The 26027-nt window shown below is 45.3% G+C and overlaps 1 protein-coding gene across 5 annotated transcripts in view; it reads right to left on the bottom strand.

The window, feature by feature from the left end:
• Positions 1-26027, bottom strand: part of PDE8A (phosphodiesterase 8A) — a 191341-nt gene that overhangs the window by 48358 nt on the left and 116956 nt on the right. For 4 of the 5 annotated variants that reach the window (XR_013833214.1, XR_013833215.1, XM_079954241.1 and 1 more), the window contains exon 2: positions 3409-3465. Coding sequence is in view for 3 of the 5 variants with exons in the window: in XM_079954241.1 (XP_079810367.1) it covers positions 3409-3465 (57 nt within the window). In the remaining 2 variants the exon portion in view is untranslated. Of the gene's footprint in view, positions 1-3408; positions 3466-16699; positions 16721-26027 lie in introns of those variants that run through there. The other variant, XM_079954242.1, reaches the window with a different exon arrangement.

Genomic DNA, 26027 nt, shown 5'->3' with positions numbered 1-26027 from the left:
AGAGAGAGAGAGAGAAGAAAAGAAAAGAGAGAGGAAAAGAGAGAGTTTAAGCAATTGGAAGAAAAAAGGTGCACAGGTTTAACTGACTCATTCACTGCTCCAGCATTTCATTGTAAAGTGAGCTACATTTCTTTCCCATCTTTCCTCCAAGGAGCTCAAGCTGGCAGAAATACCGTATTTTTTGCTCTATAAGACTCACTTTTTCCCTCCTAAAAAGTAAGGGGAAATGTGTGTGCATCTTATGGAGCGAATGCAGGCTGCGCAGCTATCCCAGAAGCCAGAACAGCAAGAGGGATTGCTGCTTTCACTGCGCAGCGATCCCTCTTGCTGTTCTGGCTTCTGGGATTCAGAATTTTTTTTTTCTTGTTTTATCCTCCAAAAACTAGGTGCGTCTTGTGGTCTGGTGCATCTTATAGAGCGAAAAATACGGTAGTTCTCTTCCCCATTTTATCTTCACAGCAACCCTGTGAAGTAGGTTGGGAAGACAGTGACTGGCCAAGGCTTCGTGGCTCAGTGGGGCCTTGAACCCTGGCCTTCCGGGTCTTAGTTTTTTCTTGTCTTTCCTTTTACAGTGGTGCCTCGCAAGACAAAATTAATCCGTTCCACGAGTCTCTTCGTCTAGCGGTTTTTTTTGTCTTGCGAAGCACGGCTATTAGCGGCTTAGCGGCTTAGCAGCTATTAACGGCTAATAGCGGCTTTAAGAAAAAGGAAAAAAAACTTGCAAGAACTTGCAAGCCCATAGGGAAATTCATCTTGCGGAATGACTCAAAAGACGGAAAACTCTTTCGTCTAGCGAGTTTTTCGTCTTGTGAGGCATTCGTCTTGCGGGGCACCACTGTATATATCATTTTGTTTCGTTTTATAAAGGTAAAGGGACCCCTGAACATTAGGTCCAGTCGTTGCCGACTCTGGGGTTGCGGCACTCATCTCGATTTATTGGCCGAGGGAGCCGGCGTACAGCTTCCGGGTCATGTGGCCAGCATGACTAAGCCACTTCTGGCGAACCAGAGCAGCGCACAGAAACACCGTTTACCTTCCCGCCAGAGTGGTACCTATTTATCTACTTGCACTTTGACATGCTTTCGAACTGCTAGGTTGGCAGGAGCAGGGACCGAGCAACAGGAGCTCACCCCCGTTGCGGGGATTCGAACCACCGACCTTCTGATCGGCAAGTCCTAGGCTCTGTGGTTTAACCCACAGCACCACCCGTGTCCCTTGTTTCATTTTATATATCGCCCTTTATCATAAGATCTCAGGGCAGTTCACAGAATAAAATACAGGATAAAAACAAGTAAATAATTAAAAACAAAACACTAACACACACACACCCTCCTCACAGACACATTGTAAAGGCTGTAGAATATTAATCAGCCATAGACCTGGTTTTTGCCTGGTACTTAAAAATATATAATGAAGGCAGTTGGCAAACCTCCCTGGAAAGAGCATTGTACAAACAGGGAGCCACTACAGAGAAGGCCCTGTTCTCATGTTTCCGCCCTCCAGACCTCACGTGGAGGAGGCACACGAAGAAGGGCCTCAGATGATGAAAGCAGAGTCCAGGATGGTTTATATAGTCCAACTGAGCTGCAAAATTCAGAGAAATGCAAATTCCGAAGGATGGCAGTGTTTTGGTTTGTGGGCTTTTTCTGAAAGTGCAGATGGGGAAGGTTCACCTTTAAATGTTAACTGAGCCGACCTTCTCCTGTGCCTATGGCTGCTCTCCACTTTCCCCATTATAAACCTTCGACATCTAGCAATTGTAATTAAATACGGTCCCTTGTAGCACTTCGGTTTACCCTTCTGAGCAATTCCAGGCATTCCAATGGCGCTTACCCTTTTGGATTAGGTTCAGAGGAATGCCTTTCACTAAATCTCTCCTTTTGTATTTAATGCATAATTTTATAAGAGAAAGACAGAGGGACTTCAAATTTATTTAAAGCCCGGCTTCCATTTATAGCTTCTGTGGGCAATTGGGGGGGGGGGACTCTTTGTTGAAAGAAAACCCCACCCGGAATCATGCTGCACTTTAAGCTATATTTAGTGAAGCAAATTTAGGACAAATCGGATGAAGGAAGAGCATTTTGGTACCCAACCAAATCCCTGCCGCCAAGCAGAAACATGGAAGTCTGGGGAGCGCTGCTCTGCAGCAGACTTTTGGCAAAGTTTCTGAATGAACATGCACAGCTCCAGAGCAGGTAACTTGGTAAAGGTAAAGGGTAAAGGGACCCCTGACTGTTAGGTCCAGTCATGGCCGACTCTGGGGTTGTGGCGCTCATCTCGCTTTATTGGCCGAGGGAGCCAGCGTACAGCTTCCGGGTCAGGTGGCCAGCATGACTAAGCCGCTTCTGGCGAACCAGAGAAGCACGGAAACACCGTTTACCTTCCTGCCGGAGTGGTACCTATTTATCTACTTGCACTTTGACGTGCTTTTGAACTGCTAGGTTGGCAGGAGCAGGGACCGAGCAACGGGAGCTCACCCCATCGCAGGGATTCGAACCGCCGACCTTCTGATCAGCAAGACCTAGGCTCTGTGGTTTAACCCACAGCACCACCCGCGTCCCAGGTAACTTGAGAGACTGCCTTATCCCTTTTCTTTGAGAGAGCTTCTCCTGAAAGTTTCAAAGATCTCAGAAGCTCACTCTGCAGTAACTCAGAGCAGGGGCTTTGCTATGGCTGCCCCTGTTTTGCAAAAAAGCATCCCTGTTGAAATATGGCAGGCAGCCATGACCGGCACTCACCAGAAACAATTCAAAACATTTTTGTTGTTTGTGTAACAACAACAGCTAGGATTCCCTACACACAAAAATGGAAGGAAGAAGTTCACACGAAAGAAGAATGGATAAATTGATGGATTATGCAGAACTGACAAAGTTCATAGTCAGAATAAGAGAATCCAACAAGGACTGTTCTGTGGAGGAATGGAAGCCCTTTTTGAACTATTTAAGGAAATATAGTCAAATGAATTCGCAAGGAGGATTTGAATTATAAGCAACAGAAGGAATTAGAGAATGCAGTATTGATGTGTTATACCAAGAAACAGAATGCCATGTACAGAAGAGGGGGAGAAATTAAAATACCATGAAAATGGGGCAGGAAATTGAGAAAATACAAATCTGAATCGTACTGAAGTCTATATGTTAAATTTTTGAGCAAGTGGTGAAGGGTAGTGTGTGGGAAATTGGAACCAAGGTCTCCTCAGTTTTAGTCTGCTGCTCTAACCACTAGCTGCTCTGACCACCTGGCCACAATAGCTCAACGTTTGGATAGTTTTCTGTTTTACTGTTCCATGCATTGCTATTTGGCCTTGGCCTGTTTGTTGTCATTGGGCCCTGCTATGAGCGCCCTTGGGCAGCATTTGCAGTTTATATATGTGGGAAATAAACAAGATTTTTGGTTGGCACGTCTTACCTGAAGTTGATCTTGGTGGAGTCTCATAGGCCCAAACTGCACATCTGTTCCCACTGCCTAGAAACAAGAAGATGGGCACTTTAAACAATTCTATACTGCATGCGGGCAGAGAAGAAAAATTTCCATATTTTCCTGGCAGGAAAAGGGGGGGGGGAACGCCCCCCATTTCAGAGAAACAGTGTAGGCATTATATGTCAGACTGCATATGGGAATTCACCACCAGCGTAGAAATGACAAGGTGACAAATGAACTGATGGATCTCCAAGGCATTTTTATTTGCCATTTCTTGTGGAAAGCTCATGCAAACGTGCTCTGCACTCTCAGCAACACCACTCGACTGTTTGGATAAGAGCTTTCTGAATACAGTGGTACCTCAGGTTAAGAACTTAATTCGTTCTGGAGGTCCGTTCTTAACCTGAAACTGTTCTTAACCTGAAGCACCACTTTAGCTAATGGGGCCTCCCGCTGCCTCCGTGCCGCCACCGCGTGATTTTTGTTCTCATCCTGAAGCAAAGTTCTTAACCCGAGGTACTATTTCTGGGTTAGCAAAGTCTGTAACCTGAAGCGTCTGTAACCTGAAGCGTCTGTAACCCGAGGTACCACTGTATAGTAAGAATTGTGCATGCAAAGGCATGCAAATTTTCATTCAGACTTAAAAACACACACCCCAGTTGCAAGCTGAAGCAGAAATAGTCTGTAACCCGAAGCGTCTGTAACCTGAAGCGTATGTAGCCTGAGGTACTACTGTAGTGACTTCTTTAAAAAAAAAAAAAAGTAAAGGATACACAACCACTTCCAAACAGAGCAAACAAAGGGTTTGATTTACAATTTGGATTTGCTCTTTGATGCTCTGGAGCAGGGCATTTTTTCAGGAGGGAACACGCTGGGGTTCAGTTCAGGCACCTCTCAGGTGGGTGCCATCGCCGTTCTAGGAGAAAGCCACTTCCGCCTTAGGAGGAGGTGGAGCTGCGGGCACTCACGACCCCTTCACGTGCGCAGGGGTGTGGTCAGCCCTGCACGATTGGGGGGGGGGATTCCCGGCTGCATCACTGCCCAGGCAACCAAGCCGATTGCTCTGGGGGTGTGGCCTGCTTGATTTAAGCAGGATGCAGCGGGAGAAGAGAGGAGGGGAGGTAGCGCCATCACCACCCCTGCACATTGAAGGGTATTCCGTTAAAGCAGCCTTTCTCAACCTGTGGGTTCCTAGATGTTGTTGAACTACAACTCCCATCACCCCTAGCTAGCAAGGCCAGAGCTCAGGGATGATGGGAGTTGTAGTCCAACAACATCTAGGAACCCACAGGTTGAGAACCACTGTGTTAAAGGATTCCGGGGGTGTGGCCCTGTCCGAAGCCTGGGGAGGCTAGGGCCTAAGGCACGACCCCTATCAGTGGCCCTGGGGGAGCTCCTAGTTAATGTGCATCAGCAGGACGCCCCCTACTGGTGGTTAACCCTTCCCGGACTCCGCGCAGACGGGTGGGAGTCAGATATAGTCGGATAGGACCAATGCCTAAGCCAATACCGCTCACAATCTGCAACCAATAAAGTTGTGGCCTTTTTTAGCCCATTAACCTAAAATACTGTTGTCAAGTGTCTTACTCTTTTTTAAAGATTTTTTAAATTAGGAATTTAGACAGAACATATTATCTTAAACCATATCATTCTTAATCCCCCCCCAATTTTCCCCCTCCCATAAAACAACCCCCCCTCCTCATCCTCATCTCCTCCGACTTCCCTCAGTTCCAATCTCTGGTTTCACTATAAATGCTATTCTCTGCATGTTACAAAATTGTATAAATCCTTAATTTGTCTAACTGGTTATTATCAATAAAAAGTTTGTGAGTGTTTATTCAAAGCATCAAGTGTCTTATTCAACCTCGTGGGGGGGGGGGTCGGGACCTTGCCACGCAAAGAAGGAGGCATTCATGGTGAGTTCCAGCACCTCTTTTTCTAGAAAAAGAGCACTGCTCTGAAGGGTACCACAATGGCCAACAGTGGACAACTTCAAGCCACTGCTCTCCCCACTCTCCCTTCTTTCCCTTTAAACCAGTGTCCCATCCCATTTTGCCGCCTGAGGGAAAACGGGAAAGTGCCACTCCCACACTGCCTTGCCTATCAGGGTCATGTGGCGGCAGTGATCATGGCTTCTTCTGGTGAGACATTATGGAGCGCCATGAGATCTCACAAGAGTTCTGCAAGATCTCGCCGGAAGAAAAAGCCACCACACAATCCCAGTGGTGGCCGAAGGTACGAGTGGAGTGCCAACCCACAGAATTACACTGCCTGAGGCAGCTGCTTCAGCTTGCCTCACAGGTGGGCCGGCCCTGCAGAAAGGTTACTCCTGTGCTTTTGACAGTCCTTCAAGAAGAGCCTGCTTAACCTGGGCAGGTTAAGAACTTTGCTTCAGGATGAGAACAGAAATCACACGGTGGCGGCACGGAGGCAGCAGGAGGCCCCATTAGCTAAAGTGCTGCTTCAGGTTAAGAACAGTTTCAGGTTAAGTACAGACCTCCGGAACGAATTAAGTACTTAACCCGAGGTACCACTGTATTTTCTTCCGACTCAAAACAATAATACAGTCATATCTCGGGTTGAAGTGGCTTCGGGTTGAGCGTTTTCGGGTTACGCTCTGCGGCGACCCGGAAGTAATGGAATGCGTTACTTCCGGGTTTTGCCACTCACACATGCGCAGACGCTCAAAATGACGTCACATGCATGCGCGGAAGCAGCGAATCTCAAGCCGCACATGCGCAGACGCGGGTTGCATTCGCTTCAGGATGTGAACGGGGCTCCGGAACGGTTCCCGTTCGCATCCAGAGATACCACTGTAGTTCAAAAGAAAAAGAAAAACTATTTGCAAGAGCTCCGTTAAAGTCTTGGCCCTTGGTAAACATTTTGCACCAAGATGGGATTCATGCTAAGAAAAGTTGGCTGCTAATAACATCACGGCTATAAATGGGTTTGTGGGGAAGGAAGGGCTGACAGAATATATGCAAAATGGTTTTATCAGGTAATGAGAACCTTTGGTGGCTTATCCCATGATGGGGTTCGAAAAAATAGCACAGTGTGATTTCCCCCCCCCCCCTAATAAATCATTCCATTCTGTTAAAAGAAAAAGAAAAAAGAGCCTGCTGGATCAGACCAGTGGCCCATCTAGTCCATTATCCTGTTCTCACAGTGGCCAACCAGATGACCGAGGAAACCTGCAAGCCGTACTTGATCACAGGAACATTTTCTTCTCCTGTGGTTTCTAGCAACTTGTATTCAGGAGCATTACTGCCTCTGACCATAGAGGCAGAACATAGCTATGAGGGTTAGCAGCCCCTGATCATCCACAAATCTGTCAAATTCTCTTTTTAAAGTCAGCCAAGTTGGTGACTATAGCTGCCTCCTGCGGGAGTTCCATAGTTTAACTGCCCTTTCTTTTATCTGCCCTGAATCTTTCAATGTTTCAACTTTGTTGGGTGTCCACAAGTTATAGCATTATAAGAGGGAGGGGAAAAAAACATTTTTTCGATCCAATTTCTTCACGCCACGGTTAATATTTTTTTTATTTTCGCGCACGATTTTATAAACTTCTTTCGTATCATGTCAATTCTTGCCTTTTCTCTAAACTAAAAAGTCACAACCATTGCAACCAGAGGACTGCTCTGTGTAAGAAAGGCAACATGCGGTGGATCTGCCCATCGGGGGCGGGCACGGACGGACGACCCTATAAATAAGTCAAAAATTAAATTGTTATAACGAAAGGGAGGGGGGAACCCGCTATGGAAAATCACATTGAATTTTCTTTTACTCTCCAGCGCCATCTGGTGTTGCATGTTTATAACACATTCAAAATGTTGCCTTTTGACTAAGGTAGCTGAGTCTATGGTCACCCTGAGGGAGCGCAATCTACCTCAGGCAGCAAACTGTCTTTTGCCTGGCCTAGGCTAGGAATATTTGCCTTTTAGCTCTGTTTGAAAACGAAACCGTAGAAAAGTATTTTGGCCTGGCTGTTAACAGATGTCTTTACACACACACACACACACACACACACACATACATAATGAACAGATTCTGATGACTATGAAAGTGGCATTTTTACAATGTTATTCTTCACAGTAAAACCACACTTTATGATCAGATTTAATCCTCAGCCATCCAGAATTTCTTCCAGTGAGTAATTTTAAAGAGCCAGCAGCCTATCCCACACGCCACATAAAGGCCTTTGAAAATTACATGGTTTCTCCATGGCTCTATTGCTTCGAAGCTCAGTCCTTAAGACTCCTCAGATGCCCTTTAATTTATTACTTTGGATATCACCCATTTAATTTTAAATTTAAACCAAAGCTCCAAAAGAGAAAGGGGAGTGGTAAGATGGGTAGAGAAGTCAGCAAAAGTAATGGGGAAGGAAAAAGGAGAATAGCATTCACGGGACTGTGCGTACTTCATATTTAAAATAAAAATCTGCACAAAGGTGACCTCAATTCTGTGGCAAAAGGAAAAAGCATGGATTCTGTTCCTTGTCTAAATTAAGGAAACTAAGCTATTTCTCCTGTTTGGGTGTAATTTACTTTCTTTCATGTGTAAAGCACAAAGTGGTTTGAAGGATGGTCAGGGCTAAGGACAGTGGAGAAATTAGATTCAAGTAGCACTGAAGGGAAATTCACAATTTCCGAAACAATATGAGAACCAAAAATTGGTTTGCACTTCTTTCACATTTACAATGCAATTCCTAGCCAAGTAACGTTTATGAGAATACATATGCAGGATTTCCATAGGTTTTTTCCCCCCATGAAAAATGTGGAGTGTCGAGAATTGACTTTAAGAGTGGAAAAATTAGTGAAACCGATACTGACATGTTCACTCATTCCTAGTCAGGATCAACCCTGCAGAATGATGCAGCCTATAGTTGTTGGTTTTTTTAAGGTGCTGGAAACTGTAGATTTGTGAGAGGGTGAACTATAGTTCCCAAGATCCTTTGGGGGAAGCTATGTGCTTTAAATGTAATTTAAATGTATGGTGTATGTACAGTGAGAGCTTCTTTAAGTGCCATGGTTGACAGATGTGGCGTCAGATATGTTGCCAACTGGACAATATAGCCGTGAACTGTAAGAGAAACGCAAAGATATAAAGAGAGACTATTACAGTTGTACCTTGGAAGTTGAACGGAATCCGTTCTGGAATTCTGTTCAACTTCCAAAACGTTCAGAAACCAAAGCACGGCTTCCAATTGGCTGTTGGAAACTCCTGCAGCCAATCGGAAGCCGCGGAGGCCCTGTTGGATGTTCGGGTTCCAAAAGAACGTTCGAATACCAGAACACTCACTTCTGGGTTTCGATCGTTCGGCAGTCGATTTGTTCAGGAGTCAGGGTGTTTGAGATCCAAGGTACGACTGTATTTGTGGCACGGAATCCCTTTTGCTTCTATTTATTTTTTATTCAGATTTGTCATGGCCAATGGCTAGCACAATAAAGTTATTTGGATTGAACTTAACTCTTTAATGAATTTCCTCTCAGTACTCTGACAAACCTTTTCTAGCTGCTACCTTTAAAATCGCAGTAATTGTCACCAGTTATGCTTAAAAAGTTATGCTTAAAAAGCTGGCTTCCAAACCCCTTGCTCCTCTACTCACACAACTATTGCTGAATTCACAGCAAGGCTTTGCAGGGTAACAAAAATCCCCAAAGCAGTTTTTGTTTAGACGACAACAAAACTCTCTATTTCTTTTATTCCTGCAGGAAGATGAGTTTGCTGCTGATCTAAAGGTTGTGAAATAAATGTTTTATTACCCCTGCCTAACACAAAGGGGGGCTGAGTTAGCCAATCACTTCCTGTGAAAGAGACCCGGAAACAGGTCAGAAGGTCAGCCGTTCGAATCCCCGTGACGGGGTGAGCTCTCGTTGCTCAGTCCCTGTTCCTGCCAACCTAGCAGTTCAAAAGCACGTCAAAGTGCAAGTAAATAGGTACCGCTCCAGCAGGAAGGTAAACAGAGTTTCCGTGTGCTGCTCTGGTTCGCCAGAAGCGGCTTAGCCATGCTGGCCACATGACCCGGAAGCTGTACGCCAGCTCCCTCGGCCAATAAAGTGAGATGAGTGCCACTACCCCAGAGTCGGCCATGACTGGACCTAATGGTCAGGGGTCCCTTTACCTTTACCTTATGTGATGCTTTAAAACAAAAACAAAAAAACCCCCAGCACAACTTGCGTTACCAAATTGGCAAAGTCAGCCAATTTGGCATAAGGATGCGCTTTTGATGCAACGTCCTTTCTGACCAGTGATTTTTTTTGAAATCTTTGTTGCTCTACAATATCAGCCCCCTATCTACAGCAGAACCTCCCCAAAATACTTACGTATCCGAGCTTATATTAGGTCTGTCTGACATTTAAATTCAACAGTGACTGGTTTTGCAGGCTTGCTCTGATTTTGCCTTGTTGCTAATTCTTTTCTAAGTTGCCAAGCTGAGCTGGCCTGGTCAATGGGTGCGCTTAGCCTGTTGTCTTGAGTCATCTCCAGACTGCCAGCATTATGTGGTAGGAATGCAATTGCATACCGGAAATTTTGGTTTGTGCAATCAAAGCGGATTAAAGCATTCTGGTGCAACAAATCTACTTTTATTTTTATTTTTAAAAACATGGTTTGTTTGTCTTTTGGGTTTTTTTAAAGTTAGGGAAAATGATGTGTAAACACACTAAACAGTGTGGGATAAATGGCTCATGGCAATACATGTAACCGTCCACCACACAAACAAATCAGATGAAATCAGGTTGAATGTTCATTGTTATATAACCTCCTCACAGGCAGATCAGAATGAATGGTCCATAAAGTCTGTGTATGCACCATACCAGGCGCCAGCAAACTTTTTCAGCAGGGGGCCAGTCCACTGTCCCTCAGACCTTGTGGGGGGCCGGACTATATTTTGAAGGGAAAAAATGAACGAATTCCTATGCCCCACAAATAACCCAGATGCATTTTAAATAAAAGGACACATTCTATTCATGTAAAAACGTGCTGATTCCTGGACCGGCTGCGGGCCGGATTGAGAAGGCGATTGGGCCGGATCTGGTCCACGGGCCTTAGTTTGCCTACCCATGCACCATACATTTAAAGCACATGGCTTCCTGTATAGAATCCTGGTAGCTGTAGTTTAACCCTCACACAGAGCGACAATTCCCAGCACCCTGAACAAAATACAGTTCCTAGGCTTCCTTGGGGGAAACAATATGCTTTAAAGGTGTATTAAATGTATGGTGTGTATGCAAAGGCTGGACACGGTCTAATTTCTGCATAAGCTTTGTGCAAGCAGAGGATGAATGGTCAATAAATCTGGAGGAGCCCTAGGATGCTCCTTGGCAGCTCATGCACCCAAGAGGAGCAACACAAGAAGATACAGAGTTCTGCCGCCCATAGAAGGGATCCCCAGCCCCATGCCAGCTCTAGTTCCTAGAGAAGAGGTGCCTTTGCGTTTCCAAAACTCAACAGTGCACCTTCCGACTTGTCCATGTTGCCAGTGGCCATTTTGAAATCCTCAGAATCACTCTACGTGGCACATTGTAGGGAATTCAAAATGGTGCCTCAGCAAACCAGTTTGGGGAAGAGACCAGTGAGCTGTTGTCAGCGTCGTCCCATCTCCCCAGCCCCCAGTTTTCAAAATTTGCCCCATGCAATGAGTGGAGTTTATTTTGCTCCTTACTTTAAAAGAGAACTTACTTTGGGGAACTTTTAGCCAGACCTAAACTGAGGAATATACCTTCTGCGTCTGAAGGTCCAGGTTTGATTCTTGGAATCTTCACCTAAAGGATTTCTGGTCTGGGAGGAGACTTTTCCAGAAGTGCTAGTAACATCAACCCTTTTGGTCTGTTCCCACTTCCTTACCATGTCACGTATTTTCCCCACAACAACGTTGACTTTTCCATCCTTCATGCACTCCCCCCCCCCCCATACTTATTAAGGATCCTGTGAGCAAGCTTGTTGAAGGCTTTTATTCTGTGGAAAGAGAAACCATTAGCTGAATTTTTCCTCCTCCAGGAGCTTGCACTCTGACTGAGTGACACGGAATGACTCATGGCACAGAGGAGAAACCTGAAGTGCTTTTGTGGGTTATGCCAGGTCAGTGTCTAGTTTGTTTGCCCTTTGATTCCGATCAGTCACACTCCTTTGGCCCTGTCTATTTTAGGATTCTTTCCAATGTGTGTGTGTTTTTAAACTTAGCAAATAACATATCTCCTGGTATTTGAAACTGTTGGAGGGGATATGGAATTCTGCAAATGTGATATATAAGCATGGATACGTTACAGAGAATACCTAGTGGAGTCCGCTGTTATACAAATATAGACCAAAGCTGCCTCCTCCAACTCAGAAACCATAACACCAAATGGTGTGACAATATCTTTTGAGGTGTTCCAGTCAGTAAACTCTGGAATGATTCAGTCTGCCATCTTGACTGAGGGGAAGTTTAGATTTTTTTGGAGCACGGGGGGGGGGGGAGATACAGAAGTCGACTTTTGATGGGACCCCCACGTATATTCATGTGCCCCAGGGGGCAGTGCTGGGGAACAACAAAGCTGCTGAGTTGGGACACCACCATTTACATTTCCCATAATGCCCCAAGACAGAGTCGCTCCAAGACACTGTGGGAGAGTAAAATGTCAGCCACTGCTCTCCTCCTTTCTTATGGTTCTTTATCTTTAAACCATCTTTAAACCAGGTAACCTTTCAAAGAGAGAACTGTCCTCTTACAACTGTCCCCTTCAAAGAATAGCAAGAATGGGGGATCAATGTCCCTCAAGATGTTGATGGACTCCCACTCCCAGCCACCCAAGCCAATATGGCCAAGTGGTCAGAGATGATGGGTGTTGAAGTTCAGCAACATCAGGCTCTCCATCCCTGAGACAGAGGGCTATCTTCTGTTAAGAGGAACATATGAGACCATACTACCTGGAGAAGCCATGGACCTTCTGCCTGCCTGCAATATATTTGCTCTAACAATGAACTATGAAGGAATGCTTAAAAGATACTGAAATCTGGGTTGTTATTTTTGTCATCGCAAACATTTAACAGAACCACCACCAAGCTCACAGGATAATCCTTGAGAGTATCTTATTTCATTATGGGTTTGTGTGTGTTTTTTATAGCCATACACAAAGCATCAGTCAAAGTAATACACTGTTTCTGGCTTGTTTTCAAATACTACTGCTGCTATACACTGAGCACTTTACAGTTCCTGATCTGGCTTCTCACCTCATTTACAACAGCGGGTAAACCACAGCAACGCAATTAACACTGATGGGTTTACAGCTTTCTGTTGATATAGTGTAGTGTAAAGAAGAGTACAAACCAGCTCCTTGCTCATACTCCTGCGGCAATTTGGAGCCAAGGGTAATCAGAAGTTGGAACAGCCAAGGAACAAAGAGTCCCTAAGATGTTTTGACTTTTACTCTCCAGATTAAAAAGGGACAAAGGTAAGAGCTCTCGAATAAATCATACTGAATGCTGTCGGTTATTTGTTAAAGACGGGTCTCTGAAAATCCAGCTCAGATTAACAGATCAATCCTAACTATAGAAAGCTGGTGCAATGTAGGCTGGCATAATTCATGCCAATCAAAATTACACCTATCCCAAACTCCATTTAGGAGCCTCTCGTGTGGCAGGTGAGTGTGGGCCCACCCTTTAATGACTGGGCCCAAGGTCACGTGCCCAAGATGAACAGGGTTTGGTTACAGGTGTCTCTCCTTTCCCCATCCCAACCTTTTTGGTGACTTACGCCAGCTTAAATTACACAAATTTAAATTTTGCTGGCTGAGCCCAGAATAAACCAGCAGTGTTCCAGATGAGCCAGGGTGCAGGATCAGAGTGCTGGTCCTCACCGAACCACAATTCTTAGAGAGTTTTAAGAATCACTCCTTCTCCCCAAGAAGCTCCAAGAATTGTAGCTCCATGAGAGGAATTGGGGTCTCATAGCAACCCGAAGAAGAAGAAGAGGAGGAGGAGGAGGAGTTTGGACTTGATATCTCGCCTTTCATTCCCCTTAAGGAGTCGCAAAGCGGCTAAGAGTCTCAGCACCCTTAATCTACAGTTTCCAGAAGGGAACTGTCCTGCCCATGAGGCGGACTATGGCAGCCGCTTTGGAAAGTGAAATATCAAGGGGTGGCACCCCCACCAACAGAGAATTGAGAAGTGGTGGCTTCTGGTGAGATCCTCTGTGGCAGGATTGCACCCCATAAGATCTCCCCAGAACCTGGAACTCACAGCTGCATGACCCAGGTAAGCAAAGCTTCTTTTGAGATGGTGGCAGCAGCAGCACATTCCAGTTTCATCTCAGGTAGTGAAGCAAGACAGGCTGCCCCGGTTCCCAGGACTGTTTGGGGGAAGCCATGACTGTTTAAAGTGGTATCGTAGTACTTTAAATGTACAGTTGCACCTTGAAAGCCAAACGCCTTGCGAGTCAAACGTTTTGGCTCCCGAACGCTGCAAACCCGGAAGTGAGTGTTCCGGTTTGCGAACGTTTTTTCTGGAAGCCAAACATCTGACGTGCTTCTGCGACTTCCGATTAGCTGCAGGAGCTGCCTACAGCTAATTGGAAGCCGCATCTTGGTTTCCAAACATTTTTGAAGTCAAACAGACATACGGAATGGGTTCTGTTTGACTTCCGAGGTACCATTGTACAGCCGTACCTCCGCTTACGTATCCCTCCGGTTACGTAAACTTCGGGATACATAAGCAGCAAACCCAGAAGTACCGGTATATTTCCGGGTTTTTACCACACGCGCATGCGCAGAAATGGTTCCTCCAGTTGTGGAAACCTCAGGATCCGACCAGAGCTCCGGAGTGGATCCCGTCCGCAACCGGAGGTACCACTGTACTGTGAAAACGAGGCTTTCTTAGGCTAAATACACACCATACGTTTACAGCAATATTATACCACTTGAACAGTCATGGGTTTCCCCAGATAATCGGCAAACTGTAGCTTGTTATGGGTGCTGTCCGGAGATCCCCATTGCCCCCGCTACAGAGGTACAATACCCAGAGTTCCCTGAGAAGAAGACTGACCGTTATGTAACTTTGCAAACTGTTAACTCTGCAAAGGGAATAACTGCAACACTCAGCATCCTTAAACTACACTTCCCAGGGTTCTTTGAGGGGGGGAGCCATGGCTGAAGAACAGCGCTTTCAATGTGGCCCTGCCACTACGTCAACAGGTTCTTTCTGACTACTAAGCTCTTTTCAGGAAAACTTCCAGCACCACCGATTCCTTTATAATGTAGTTATGCAAATGGTTCTTGCATCACCCAATCCATTTCTGCAGCAAGCAGGAAGGGGTGGGGTGGGAGAGAGCGAGCAAAACAGGAGACCTGGCACACAAACGGACGCACTGCAGCAGGCCAAGAGTTGCCAGCGAGCCAGACAAATACGTGTAGTCTTTGTTCTATATTAGAAAGCTGTCCTTGTCTCGAAAGGCAGGCAGCGACTCTCATGTCCAAATGTGCCTGCACACACACACACACAGGGCCAGGATTTCAAGGCCTGCTGCATCATTGCAACACTTCCAGAAGTCAGCAGTGGTGACGCAGGCGGATAATCATGTGTGACAGTCACCAGGCAGCATGCAGAAGGGAGAATTTGGATTATAATATTCTTGCCTGTATTGTGAAGTGAGAGCAAAAAGGAGACAGCAATCTGGCTGGGGCGGTCTCACCTTCACAATACACATTGAAAGAACTACAATACTGTTTTAAATAGTCACAGCTTCCCCCTAAAGAACCCAGGAGTTTGCTAACGGTGCTTAAAGTTGTGAGGAGACCCCTATTCCTCTTAAAGGTAAAGGTACCCCTGACCGTTAGGTCCAGTCGCAGACGACTCTGGGGTTGCGCACTCATCTCGCTCTATAGGCCAAGGGAGCCAGCGTTTGTCCGCAGACAGCTTCTGGGTCATGTGACCAGCATGACTTAAGCCGCTTCTGGCGAACCAGAGCAGCACATGGAAACGCCGTTTACCTTCCCCACCAGAGCGGTACCTATTTACCCACTTGAACTCTGACGTGCTTTCAAACTGCTAGGTGGGCAGGAGTTGGGACCGAGCAATGGGAGCTCACCCCGTCACGGGGATTTGAACCGCCGACCTTCCGATCAGCAAGCCCTAGGCTCTGTGGTTTAGACCACAGCGCCACCCTCTTACAGAGTTACAATTCCCCGAGTGGTTTAACGGTCAGTCCCTCTTCCCTGGGAACTTGGGGAACAGGAATCTCCTAACAAGCCTCAGCACCCTTAACAGCTAGCCAGATCCTTTGGTGGAAGGTTAAAGTGGTATCAAAGTGATTTAAATATCTGGTGTGGATGTGGCCTTAATCTTCCAGGAGATCTGGAATCTCCCCCACCTCTGCAAGGTTGAATGGGGGGGGGGAAGCCTTGCCTTTGGTTTAGACCAGTGGTGGCCAAACTCGGCCCTCCAGATGTTTTGAGACTACAACTCCCATTATCCCTAGCTAATAGGACCAGTGGTCAGGGATGATAGGAATTGTAGTCCCAAAACATATGGAGGGCTGAGTTTGGCCACCACTGGTTTAGACCCAACAGTTTTAGGGCCAATTAGTTTACAATCCCAAGCAGCTGGCAAACTCTCCTTCAAGAGAGGTATCTAAGCAGAGTCATAATGGCCAACTAGCAGAGATGTTGTAAAAGTGGGCTTTCTGCATCAGCTGGGGGAGGGGGTGGCTAGGTTATTTTTGAAGCCTATTGATTCCAGATTATGAAGACCAAGGTTGTGTACACTTTAAAGCACATCCAAAGCACATTCTTTCCCTCAAAGAATTCTGGGCGTGGTAGTTTATCCCTCAGAGAGTTCAAATTCCCAGCAGCCCTTAACAAGCTACAGAGCGCAGAATTCTTTGAGGAAAACCATGTACTTCAAATGTGCTTTAACGGCATAGTATCTATGCAGCACAACTATGATTCTAGATTATAAAGACATAAAGAAGGTGATTCTATCAGTCTTCCCCCTTTGACAGCGATATGGTCTTTCTGAAAGCCAAAAAAATATTATCTGGAATAATATAATTTTAAACAGCCACAAACACTGTTTATTGTGTTCTCAGAAACTTGCTCTTTTCAAATTCAATTTATGCATTATTTTAATTCATTGCTGAAGGAACAATTGCTCTCGCACACCTGTTATTTGACAGGTTGACCCTGAGGCTACGGTAGAGCAGAGTTGATAATCTTAAACCAATTTACCAGGGCTGCAGGTTTTAACTGATTTACATTTGACAAGTTACTTAAATAACACTGTAATTGACTAATCTGTTATTGTTCACCTGCTGTACTGTACTCTACAGTCGTACTTTGGAATTTGAACGGAATCCGTTACAGAAGTCTGTTCGACTTCCAAAACATTTGAAAACCAAATCGCGGCTTCTGATTGGCTGAAGGAAACTCCTGCAGCCAATCAGAAGCCGCAGAACCCCCATCAGACATTAGGGTTCCAAAAGAACATTAGGGTTCCAAAAGAACGTTCGCAAACCAAAACAACCACTTCTGGGTTTGCAGCGTTCAGGAGCCAAAACGTCTGAGTTCTTGGGCGTTCAGGATCCAAGGTACGACTATACAATGTTTTACAATGTTTTTAAGAAAAGTTATCATTTTTAAAGTGTATACTTTTGTGGGTAAAACTGTTCTGGGATAATATATGATGAAGTGTGGTTTAGAAATTGAATAAATAAATAGGCAGAGTCCATTTCAGTTAGCGAGGCCAGATTTGAATCAGCCAATCCGAATGTTAAGGGCACATTGGTTCATTTTTAAAAAACCTCTTTTGGTTCTTGTGCTTTATTATCCTAGGGAAGGACGGCAAAAAGATTAAAGGCGCAATTTTAACAAATAATGGCAAGGTTGGTTGGTTGGTTGATTAAATTGTAAATGATCTCAAGAAGAGAGCTAATGTCTCTTTAAAAGCAAAATAAGCAGAAATATATCCATAGCCTATACGCTGTCATCCTTATGAAGAAACTGCATCACAGAAGGAGCAGCATCTATGGCAACTGAGCTCTCGGAAGATCTGTATCCTCCTGGGAGTTCTCGTTTTGAGTAAACAAACCATGAGCAAGGAAAACATGTCATACAACAACCCCGCTGGCAGCAATCGTGCTTAATAAATAAACTCCGCTAAAGACCAAGAGTCCTCTAATGCGCTCCACTCCATGCTAAAGGTCCTTTTCCTTCAGGGATGGTCTTCCCAAGATGTTGCAGGGTTGCACCGCCCATCATCCCTAACCGCTAACCATGCTTAGCTGGGGCTGATGGTCTCCAGCAACATTGGAGAGCCACACATTTCTCTACGTCTTAAACTTAGATCATGTGGAAATGTTTCCATGTGGTAGCACACTTCAGCAGTGCGTTCTGCAGGGTCAGTGAATGTGTCCCCCGTCCTCGTCCGGGGGGATGGCTGCTTCTTAGCATCAGTTCCCACTGGCCACATGCGTCACTGGAATGGAAACTTCCCTATATATACATGAGGATATGTTTACCAGCACCACGTGCTCATGCTAGTGAGATGAAGGCCACACCGCAAGTAAAATGCATGAGAAAGGTCAGACTCCTATTTAAAACTTCATGCGCACTTAAAGCAGTCTCTCCTCACTTGGTGACTTCCAGATGTTACCAGTCCAATCGGTCCTAACCAGAAGGTCGTTCGTTGGGTCACAGATAATGGGGGTTGTGATCCCAAAAATACCCAGTTGGGTACCAGGTACCGAAGGCCCAATTTTTAAAATTTGAGGGTGCACAATTAAAAAAAACCGAGCGGCCACATTTACACTACACGACTTTAAAGAGCTGTGGCTTCCCAGAAATACCGTATTTTTCGCTCTATAAGATGCACCAGACCACAAGACGCACCTAGTTTTTGGAGGAGGAAAACCATATATATATATATATATATATATATATATATATATATATATTCTGAATCTCAGAAGCCAGAACAGCAAGAGGGATCGCTGCACAGTGAAAGCAGCAATCCCTCTTCTGTTCTGGCTTCTGGGATAGCTGCGCAGCCTGCATTCGCTCCATAAGACGCACACACATTTCCCCTTACTTTTTAGGAGGGAAAAAGTGAGTCTTATAGAGCAAAAAATACGGTTATTATGGGAACTGCAGCTTGTTAAGGGTTGCTGAGAGTTGCGAGGAGGTCCCATTCCCCTCCCAGAACTACGGTTCCCAGAGTGGTTGAACAGCCAGTCCCTTTTCACAAGGATGTCTGCAAATTGTAACTCTGGGAGGGGAAGAAAAAGGTAAAAGGTAACGGACCCCTGGACAGTTAAGTCCAGTCAAAGGCGACTATGGGGTTGCTCATCTCGCTTTCAAGATGAGGGAGCCGGCGTTTGTCCACAGACAGCTTGACTAAACTGCTTGTGGTGCAACAGAACACTGTGATGGAAGCCAGAGAGCATGGAAATGCCATTTACCTTCCTGCCGGAGCGGTACCTATTTATCTACTTGCACTGGTGTGCTTTCAAACTGCTAGGTTGGCAGGAGATGGGACAGAGCAATGGGAGCTCACCCCATTGTGGAGATTCGAACCACCAACATTCTGATCGGCAAGCCCAAGAGGCTCAGTGGTTTAGACCACAGTGCCACCCACATCCCTGGGAAGGGAACAGTGGTCTCCTCGCAACTCTCAGGACTTGTAATAAAGTATAGCTCCCTGAATCCTTTGGGGGAAGCCATGGCTGTTTAAAGTAGTAAAGGTAAAGATAAAGAGACCCCTGACCATTAGGTCCAGTTGTGGCCGACTCGGGGGTTGTGGCGCTCAACTCGCTTTATTGGCCGAGGGAGCCGGCGTACAGCTTCCGGGTCATGTGGCCAGCATGACTAAGCCACTTCTGGCAAACCAGAGCAGCACATGGAAACGCCATTTACCTTCCTGCCGGAGCAGTACCTATTTATCTACTTGCACTTTGACATGCTTTCGAACTGCTAGGTTGGCAGGAGCAGGGACCGAGCAACGGGAGCTCACCCCATCGCGGGGATTCGGACCACCTACCTTCTGATTGGCAAGTCCTAGGCTCTGTGGTTTAACCCACAGCGCCACCCGTGTCCCTGTTTAAAGCAGTACCATAGTGCTTTAAATTTATGGTCTGAATGTGGCTAGAGTCCAGTTGCTGTTATACTCTCCCAGTCTTGTCTACTCTGGCTGGTGCCCACTGGAAATGGAAGATGGCAGGGAGACTGACAGTAGGCGGAGCCAGAGCCAATGATAGGCAGCGTCAGAGCCAATGACAAACGGAGCCAACTAACTTCCGTCCTCTCACATCCTCCTCCTTGCTGAGTTGCACAAGGAGCAAAGGAGGACAAAAGCTGGCTGGCAGTTCTAGCCCAGAACATGTTGCAAGAAAGAATGTAGGCAGGTGGTAGCTGGCTGAGGGCAGGCTGAAGTCAGAGGGACATTGTCCTGTCTGCTCGAATAGACCAGCCTCCACTGGCTGGCAGGAAGTGGCTGTCCGGTGTCTTAAGCAGAGAAGGGTTTTCCTCCAGATTCTTTTACCTGGAGATCCCAGCGACTGATGCCAGGGGCCTTCTACATCCAAGTATATCCTGTGCTGCAGAGCCATGGTTCCCCCTCTCTACAAGGCATCTGAGGAGGAAAACCACAAGCTTCCGACACATTCAACACAGTACGCCAACCAAACAAGAGGTTGTTTCCTCCCTCAAACTACTATCTGATCCTCGCAGAGCATAATCAGTATGGCAGAAGAACCGTTTCCTTGTAGGAACTCATTCTGGTCTGTATCCAGGGAACAGCCGAATCGCAAGATGAGGGATGGAGCTGGACCCCAGAGGCTCACTGTGCAGTTGGCTCATCTCTGAGGAAGCTCCCCTCAGGGAAGAAGAGAAGCCTGAAAACAAGAGAGTTGTTCCATCTCCCTGATACGATCAACACAAACACACTCTTTTTAAAAAAAAAAGAAAGAAAGATACTACTGCCAGAATACCTTAAAGCACAACCCAACAGTCTGATTTTATTTATTTATTTGTGCATTCTGACATCGCATATATTGCAGAATTGCAATCATCTCTAAGTTGCATGGGAGAAGCTCAATACAACGCAATTAAAACTCAGTTAAAATTATAAAATCAGAATTCATCTACAGTGCCCGCTGGAAGAAAACAATTCTTTAGTAAGTACCTAAGTACCTAAGGGGACGCAGGTGGCGCTGTGGGTTAAAGCCTCAGTGCCTAGGGCTTGCCGATCGAAAGGTCGGCGGTTCGAATCCCTGCGGCGGGGTGCGCTCCCGCTGCTCGGTCCCAGCGCCTGCCAACCTAGCAGTTCGAAAGCACCTCCGGGTGCAAGTAGATAAATAGGGACCGCTTACCAGCGGGAAGGTAAACGGCGTTTCCGTGTGCGGCTCTGGCTCGCCAGAGCAGCGATGTCACGCTGGCCACGTGACCCGGAAGTGTCTCCGGACAGCGCTGGCCCCTGGCCTCTTAAGTGAGATGGGCGCACAACCCCAGAGTCTGTCAAGACTGGCCCGTACGGGCAGGGGTATCTTTACCTTTACCTTTAAGGTGACCTCAGCTGGAAGGGAGTTTCACAAAATTGGGCCTACAGTACTGAACACACAGCTCCTGTTGGATATCAGCCACGCATCTGAGCCATGGGAGACCACTAACAGCAACTTTCTCCAGTATTTCAGTGACTAGGCAGGGATGTAAAGGATCAGGTGGATTTGAAGGGCATTCTTACCCAACTGACAGCCTTCATCCTATACAAACAGCAGTGTAACAGCTACAGTAAGCAGGTGAACTTCAAAGCAAGTTCAAATCTTAACCAATGGGAGTTGTACTCTTAATGCATCTGCAAGGCACCAGGTCGTGGGCAGCATGGTGTAAATGCTAAGCAAAAAATAGCAAATTCAGGTGGCCAAGAGCCTGTCAGTTCAGAAGGAAAATGGGAACACCCAAAATTAAAAATAATGTTCAGATACTGAGGGACTTCCCCAGTACATACAGTGGTGCCTCGCAAGACGAAATTAATTCGTTCCGCGAGTTTTTTCGTCTTGCGATTTTTTCGTCTTGCGAAACACACACTTTGGGAAAGCTTCAAAAATCACCAAAGTCTTCAAAAACCTCAAAAAAGGCTACCACACCGCGTGCTATGAGTTGCTCCTCAAAGTGAATGCACGGTTTTAAGAAAAAGGAAACAAATTTGCAAGACAAAGGAAACAAACTTGCAAGACGTTTTCGTCTTGCGAAGCAAGCCCATAGGGAAATCCGTCTTGCGAAGCAACTCAAAAAACGAAAAACTCTTTCGTTTTGTGAGTTTTTCGTCTTTCGAGGCATTCGTCTTGCGAGGTACCACTGTATATGTTTCGGAGATAAAATTAATTGCCTCCCCACAACTGCCAAGCCCAGCCTTGTGATTAGTACCTACACAAAGGCAGTATTATTAGGAACTTCACAAAAATGCTAGAATGAACTCAGCTGCCATTTCATTGGAGAAGCAATTCAGACATCCATAGAAGAGCCATGGGACTTTATCGAGAAGTGAACGGTCTTGCTACCCAGGGAAGAAGTCCTTCTATTTTCTCCAGCATGCTTTCTGATCAAACACAGTCCTCCTATCACTTTGACAGATGGAATATCACACACCTCTTTTTAGTATTAAGAGATACTCGGCATGGGGGGAGGGGGAGGGAATTGAATACGTTTCCTTTTAAAGGCAAACGTACCTAATTTAAACTTTCCAAAATAAAATGCAAAACAAAAGCTGTCCTTTGAAACGTGCACTTCTCCAAATTTTGCAGTGCAGTTCTGCAGCCAAGTACAAAAATGCACGTACTAGGGTAAAAAAAAAAGAGTTAAAATGCATATAATACTGGAAATAACACAGAGCCTAGGGCTTGCCAATCAGAAGGTCGGTGGTTCGGATCCCCGTGATGGGGTGAGCTCCCGTTGCTCGGTCCCTGCTCCTGCCAACCTAGCAGTTCGAAAGCACGTCAAAGTGCAAGTAGATAAATAGGTACCGCTCCGGCGGGAAGGTAAACACCGTTCTGGCGCTGCTCTGGTTCGCCAGAAGCGGCTTAGTCATGCTGGTTACATGACCCGGAAGCTGTACGCCGGCTCCCTCGGCCAGCAAAGCAAGATGAATGCCGCAACCCCAGAGTCGGCCATGACTGGACCTAACGGTCAGGGGTCCTTTTACCTTTACCTTAAAAAATAAACATAAGTATTTTCACTGTACATTGCCCTGAGATGACTGTGTAGTAAAAGAAGACGAATTATTGGTAAGGCTGATAACATTATGCAATGTTTTCGGGGGCAAATCACTTCGTAAAAATGTATAGAATAGGCAAAAACGCATGCAAATGTGAATATCCAGAGAAACTCACTGAGGAATTTTCACAAGGATTTAAGAGAACCTGAGAGAAATAAAAATTGACATGTATGCCCATCCCTGGAGAGCACTGCATAGGATGTTACCATAACTACCCCAGAATTCTGTTTTCTTTTTTTAATCAATCACCTGCGAAATGTCTATTGTTCTGTTTCATTGGTCTGTACAACTTGCTCACCCAAGAGAAATGTTCTTCCCACATTCACAACGATGTGATTAGCTGTTCTGCTCTGCTCATTCTGTCCTCTGTTTCGGAGACCAAACAAACAGTGGAGCATTTTCGTTTCTTTTCCCAGGCTTTTATTGCTACAACAACAATAATATATTTTGGCTAAGTATTCAAATAAGCCGCTTGTATGGTCTACATCTGTTCTGGAAGAGCAGATGTGTCCGGCGGGGATCAAAGGTTTGAGATTAAGCCATTCTCTGCACCAAACTTCCATGTATACTGCATCTCTCTCTCAGGATTTTACTTACGATCAAATCTTGGCTTAATAAGACAAGACAGAAACAAGCCTTTTACCCATACATGGACCCCAGTGTTTATTCCTTTTTTTTGTGACCCAGCAAAGAATTCAGTTAAGTATTGATCAAACCAGGAAACCATGGTTACTAGCTTCAGTATAAGTCAGAATATTAAACCTTCAAGGCATGATTTAAGATGGTGGAATGTTCTGTAAAAGGTAAAGGTAAAGGGACCCCTGACCATTAGGTCCAGTCGTGCGGCGCTCATCTCACTTTATTGGCCGAGGGAGCCAGCATACAGCTTCCGGGTCATGTGGCCAGCATGACTAAGCCACTTCTGGCGAATCAGAGCAGCACACGGAAACGCCGTTTACCTTCCTGCCAGAGCAGTACCTATTTATCTACTTGCACTTTGATGTGCTTTCGAACTGCTAGGTGGGCAGGAGCAGGGATTGAGCAACGGGAGTTCACTCCATCGCGGGGATTCGAACCGCTGACCTTCTGATTGGCAAGTCCTAGGCTTTGTGGTTTAACCCACAGCACCACCCGTGTCCCTTGGAATGTTCTGAAGCAACTACGGTTTCCTGATTCAGCCAAAATGGGAAGCTATAGTTGATGGAAGGCTACCTGGTTTCTTCATCAGCACATGCAAAAAGACTACGTACATGGGCAAAATCAGCACGGCCGCTATGGAAGAGTTCAGGACGACATGATGTATGTATCTGAATATTGATATACTACATGGATAAGGCAGAAAAGTTGCATAATAGGGATGGGAAAACTGTAACCCTCCAGATGTATTTGATTTTATGTATACTTTCAAATTTTAAATATTACAATCTACTAATATAGAATATGAAACAAAATCTAAAAAGTGAAAAAGGAGAATGAGAAAAATTGAGAAACGAGACTCTCCATAATGATAGTGTGTCAAATTAATAAGCTATTTTATCTGTGTAACTCTGAATTGAACGAAAAAGGCTCCTCTTTCACATTAACGTTGGTTTGCTAGTTATATTTAATGGTGTGACAGATGTATGTCTGTTTTACCACCATAACATTCCCTAAAGTTTTCCTCAGCCATTCTGTAATTGTTGGGGGATCTTTACTTTTCCATTGCTGAACTATACAAACTTTTGCTGTTGTCAGGAGTTGCTAACCTTTGAAGACTGAACATTTAAAACTTCAGATTGAAGCACACAGAGAAGAATTGTTTTGGGGTTTCTGGATAATGTGCAACCTGTCATTTTCTGCATTTCATTCAAAACTGCAGCCCAGAAATGTTTTATTTTTATTTATTTATTTTTATGCAGTTCCATTATATATGCATAAAACCTGCTTTTACATCTCCAGAAATGCATATTTTGGCTGTTAATTTTGCTCAACCTATGAAGTGTTAGATAACACTCCAAGGTTACTTTAAAGACATTTTCTTTCTTAAAAATCTCTTTTTTTTAATGGAGCACATAAAATAGCAAAGCTATAATTGCAAAAGTATCATTGCAAAGGAACTATTTTGAGAATACTTTCCGCATGTTCAAAATCGGAGGAGGAAAAGGAAATCTCAGTGCCCTGTGTGTGTTTTTTTTCTATGAAAGAGAAACAGAAGAAAAAAAGGACAAGATTTTGTGTTTAAAAACAAAGCCAAACAACACAAGTGTGGATCTTTCTTTAAAAAAGAAAAAAAAACCTAACAGAAAAAGAAATGACTCCATTCAACATTTAAAGCTGTCAGTTTTCCCATGGTGAGCAGAGATTTAACCGTTCACCGCTGAACACCTACTTTATTTACTTAGCTATGCTGCATTTAACCACATGTTCTAATTTCTGAATGTATCTTGTTTTGAGCGCAGCTCCCTGAAACACTGCCCTAGCAGAAGATGGGGGACGCCCCCTCAAAAACAGGAAATTTGATGACATCGTAGGGTGAGCAGACGTCAGCATGATATAAACAGCTTCCTAAGAGCAACAGACTCGAGGAACCAGCATGGTTACTGTGGGGCATTTGCTGGGTTTGGTGTGAAAGTCAACTTCTGTCGCGGAGTGGGGCAACTTAGGTCCAGACAGCAAATGCAGCCATCTAGAGCTCTCTAGATGGGAATTTTCCCCACGTTACACACTCCTCATTAGTACCATATTTTTCGCTCTATAAGACGCACCAGACCATAAGACGCACCTAGTTTATGGAGGAGGAAAACAAGAAAAAAAATATTCTGAATCTCAGAAGCCAGAACAACAAGAGGGATCGCTGCGCAGCGAAAGCAGCGATCTCTCTTGCTGTTCTGGCTTCTGGGATAGCTGCGCAGCCTGCATTCGCTCCATAAGATGCACACACATTTCCCCTTACTTAAAAAGGAGGGGGAAAGTGAGTCTTATAGAGCAAAAAATACAGTATTTCAAAAAGTGAAAACCCGGACACAAAAGTTGCTGTCACAAAATCTCCCAAAAATGAAGTTTTTGAGCTAAATTCACCAAAAAATCAACAGTTCCGAAATGGGTTGCCATTGCCCGGGTTTCCCCAGACATTTTTGGAAATTCCAGCTGGGCGCTATTTCCGATGAACGAATCCTGGATATGTCCAAAAAATCAAGGAGGTATGGCAGCCCTACTCATTAGTCTTCTTTTGGAACACTTTGAATGCTTTCACATGGCTGGAATTGGTCCTCCAACTCCGATAGCACTGCTTGCCAGTGGCGGACCTACATTTTTGAGGCTCTGATGAAGCCTGAACTGCCATGGGAGGCCCTTCACAATCAGCAATGAGGTTTGCGTAACCATTGTTATCT

This window comes from Podarcis cretensis (genome assembly GCF_951804945.1).
Source record: "Podarcis cretensis genome assembly, chromosome: 14".
Classification (NCBI taxonomy): Eukaryota; Metazoa; Chordata; class Lepidosauria; order Squamata; family Lacertidae; genus Podarcis; species Podarcis cretensis.
This window is presented reverse-complemented; position numbering and strand designations above follow the sequence as displayed.